Source organism: Staurois parvus, unplaced genomic scaffold, assembly GCF_062004578.1.
Source record: "Staurois parvus isolate SC_StPar_1 unplaced genomic scaffold, SC_StPar_1.0 ptg000671l, whole genome shotgun sequence".
Taxonomy (NCBI): Eukaryota; Metazoa; Chordata; class Amphibia; order Anura; family Ranidae; genus Staurois; species Staurois parvus.
The window spans coordinates 440,466-444,572 of record NW_028318467.1 but is presented as its reverse complement, the minus strand read 5'-3'; the positions used below and the strand labels follow the sequence as shown (position 1 = coordinate 444,572).

The window sequence follows — 4,107 nt, the reverse complement described above, 5'->3', positions numbered from 1 at the left end:
GCAAGGTGCACCTAATAAAGTGGATGGTGAGTGCATTTAATTTTTGTTATTGGGTTTAGATGCACATATATGTTTTGAAATGTGAATTTCCCTGTATTATAAATTTAGGAAAAAAACTGATGTTCTTGTATCAAGTTGTGGGCCCACAATTTTCATCCTTCTAGTAAATGCCTGCTTAATGCTCTGAGACGTGTCTGATCTCGTCATACTGCAGACTTTTTATTTAATTAGCTAAGAGCCTCTTGGCTTGGGAGATGACCGTGATGTGGGAAATGTAGAACACCCACACACCCATGGCTTATATTGTATAAGACTTTTTTTCTTTTTTGAAAAAAAAAAAACAAACACCAGTTTTAGTAAATTCTCCCCCATTGGATTTTGTGTCTATAAAAGCATTTTGCAAGACTTTGTCTCAGTTAATAGCAACTCACAGCAAACCTCTCGGCAATGATCTCTCTTTTGGCTACCTGTTTTAAGCTGTAAATTATGGTCAAAAAGATACACACATATAAAAGACAAAATAGACATTATCTGGCGGTAAGATGCTGTGAGTATCGCCTTCTCATTTGCTGTATGTAAACTTATTAACATTCACACTGAAGTAAGAATTTTTTTAAAAAATTTTTTATATATATATAAATAATCTCAATAGCCACAAAGACTAAATTCGCTTTGTAGGTACCAAATGCTTTTGCAGTTCCTACCTTGTAAAAGTACCATACTTAGCCAGTGCAGACAGCAGAACTGTGTCAGGGGCCTTGCAGGTCCACCCACTACAGGTTACCCATAGAGAACTACAGGAGGGGGCGGAGACCAGACCAGTCACTCTGCACAAGGAAAGAGCATGGCAGTGACTGGTCTTTTTATTAGGAAACTCTTGCACAAAGTTAAATATACACACTGGATTTCTGCATGCATCTAGAAGAAATGCACAAAGCACACCAAGATTCAAGTAAATAATACACATGAGTTTAGACAATATTTGCTTATCAAGGAGTTCAACTTTAATAAGCATCTGTTGTAGTGATATATTAAAGCGATATACAAAGATTGGTAATTTCACTATTTGGCATTACTGTCTTGTCTAGATGGTGTTACACTTTATGTAGATCATTTATAGTTCATCTACACTGCATCAGTTCTATTCTGAATGGTCACGGATGGTCTTAAACTGGCCCTCTATGATTCTTTTAATGCAGATAGGTTTGGTTTTATTAAATGACAAAATACAGTTCCATTATGCAGTAATATTCTTTATTATAACAAAAGGATTATTGCCATTTTTTTATGTAAATGTTTTTTTCTCTATATATGGAGTGAAACATCAGCTTTTGATTCAAAATAAACAAAATATGTTTTCTAGTGTATCTCAAAAGATGTCATCTAATGTAAGCTAAAGCTGAACTCCAGGCAAACAGATAAATGAAATACATATAAGGGAGCTGTTTTACCTGCCAAATGATTTGTATTTTTGTCCACCCTGTCAGCTCTGCCACATGCATAGTCCTTTCTAGCAGGGGAGAGGGAACCTGATCCTTTCACTTACTTACAGGTCCCTTCCTTACCTCCATCCTGTGACTGATACATCCTTAAAAAGAGAAGCTGCACACTGATCAGCTCATCTTTCTGTTACTCTGTACACTAAATTGACTTCTTGTGCTGCTTTTTCAGCCTCTCCTAGTCTGAGCTCTGTTGTACAGGGATTGCAAGAGGCTTATATCAAGGCAAATTCATGTACTTGCATTACTTGTATTAAAATAAAAAATGTTTAATGATATTTTCATGGTTACAAAGCTGCTTTAGTTTGTGTCTTTTTTTTCTTTTCTTTTTTTTTAATATCTGCCTGGAGTCCAGTTAAGTGTAACTATGTTTTGTTTGCAGAGTTTAAACTTTTTTTTTTTTGTTTGTCTCCGTATTAAATGGGATTTCCTATATACATTGTGTGTGTTTTGTGTTGTGTTTATCAAACCCTGGATCACCGCAGACACTAGTACCTGCCCCCATAGACTCCTTAGGATGCCGTGAAATCCTTGCCATCAATGTGGGAGGCAGTGACATCCTTGCCTTCCACCTTTCACGCTCCTTACTGCTTTTCTATTTTCAAACTGTATAACTTTACAAACTTGTCTTGTTGAGGTGCTTATTCATATTACATTGTAATGTCTCTTGTCTACAACTATGTTGACTGTAACTATCTTTTGCAATCTCCTTCCGTGTTGTAAATTCTGAAAACCTATTATTTAATAAAAATACTGAACACTAAAAAAAGGTTCCACTTTGCACCCAGTGTCTGTATACACAAAAGTTAAAAATTAACAGATTTTTTGACAAAGCTTCACCATAGACCATATGTATTTTCTCACAGAGAATTGACATTTTACAGTCCTTGTGGACTTAGAATGATCTCTTGGATCTTTTATGAATAAAAACAGCTTTTTCTTGTTTTACATTTTTGTTTCATTGTTTTCGGGGGCCTCTGGAATTTCCGAGACAACAAAGGCTAGATTATCATAGCCTTGGTTCAGCTTGGCTTGGGCATCCTTCTTATTGTGCATGCAAAAAGCACAGTGAGGTGTTTCCACCTCCACAGTTTTTCCAAAGTTACTGAAGTCTACTCGATATTTGCCTTCCTTGGTTTTGGACACAATTGGAGCAAAGCGATACCCCCAGAGCACCTCTTCAGGGATATAAGATGTGCGCACTTGACAAGTAGCACTTGTAGCTTCTACTGTTCCATCTAGAAACACCACCAACTCAAAATCATGCTGTAGAAGAGTCTCGGCTGACATCTCGTAGAATGGGCTGTTTTTATCGATAACATGGTAGATTGTCAATGGTGACACAAAGAAGAGGTTCTCATTTCCAGCATCCACTCTGAAATCAATGTTTACTTGATCTAAAATAATGGTCTCTCCCTCAGGTGTAACTGTGGTTTTCAGCAATTTACCATATATGTGGCCTCCTATCAGCAAGCTTTTCCTTAAATTTGCAACCCTTATAAGAAGGCAAAGTTTCCCACCTCGCTTGCTAATGACAGCATTTTTGCTGAAGGTTATGGTTTTTGCTCTTTTTTTGGGTCTAGAGATCTTGGCTAGGATGGCACCACACATAAATGAGTTAATAATCACTCCCAAGATGGACTGAATGACCAACAGAAATATGGCCATGCCACACTGCTCAGTCACACAACGGAACCCATAACCAATGGTCACTTGTGTCTCCAGAGAGAAGAGAAAAGCAGAGGTCAAACCATTAATATTCTCAACACAAGGGGTATAGTTCTGCGGAGGGTTAAATTCTGGAAGGTCCTTGTGTAAGTAGGCCACAGCATACCAAAGCAAGCCAAAGAAAAACCAGCTCCCTAGAAATGCCGAAATAAAAACCGTCATCTTGTACCTCCATTTCAAGTCCAGAACAGTGGTCCAGATGTCCGCAAGAAAGGCGATTCTGGATTGCTCTTCCACATTGCCGAATTCAATGTTGCATCTTCCATCTTTGGACACCAGTCGTGCCCTGCGGCGGTGGCGCTCTATCAGGTGAATATTTAGCTTTTTCCGCAGGTAGGAAAGCATTCTGACATGAAGATTAATTCACCTGAAATAGAGGAGAAATGTCAGGTTGTTGTCTATTAGATCCACTGGACAATAGTCCAGCATAGTCTGTAGACGGATCAGTGATTCTTTTACTGAGTGCGCTCAATATATAACTATCTGGATGGATGCCAGCCAGTGCTGCTCATCCTGTCTGTCCAGAAAAGTCTTTTAATCTCTACAACATTAAACTTTCCTCAGTGGCACTCTGCGTGTAAACGCATTGTGCTCCATTAGTTTCCTCAACTTGCTTTTGAATTGAAAGTGATTAACAAGCATATTATTTGAATATGTTGGTTTAATTGACTGAGTCAATTAATTCACAGTTTCCTGGCGAGTTTTCCAAGCCAAAACATATTTGATCAGTCAGTCCTAAAATATTGATAATCGGTTACAATTTTCTTGCCTGTGTTGACAGGTCATAAGAAAGCAGAGTAATAATATTTATAAACCTTTTCCTGTGCAGCTAAATAACTGGATTATGGTAGTTTATTTGTGTTGTCCAGTTAATATACAT

The 4,107-nt window shown here is 37.8% G+C and overlaps 1 protein-coding gene across 1 annotated transcript; it reads right to left on the bottom strand.

Annotated features, from left to right (window-relative positions):
• Positions 1–981: 981 nt before the first annotated feature.
• Positions 982–3,572, bottom strand: KCNJ1 (potassium inwardly rectifying channel subfamily J member 1). The gene has a single exon (XM_089652080.1). The coding sequence runs from the start codon at positions 3,570–3,572 to the stop codon at positions 2,445–2,447; it is 1,128 nt and encodes a 375-aa protein (XP_089508206.1). The 3' UTR covers positions 982–2,444.
• Between the last annotated feature and the right edge of the window lie 535 nt (positions 3,573–4,107).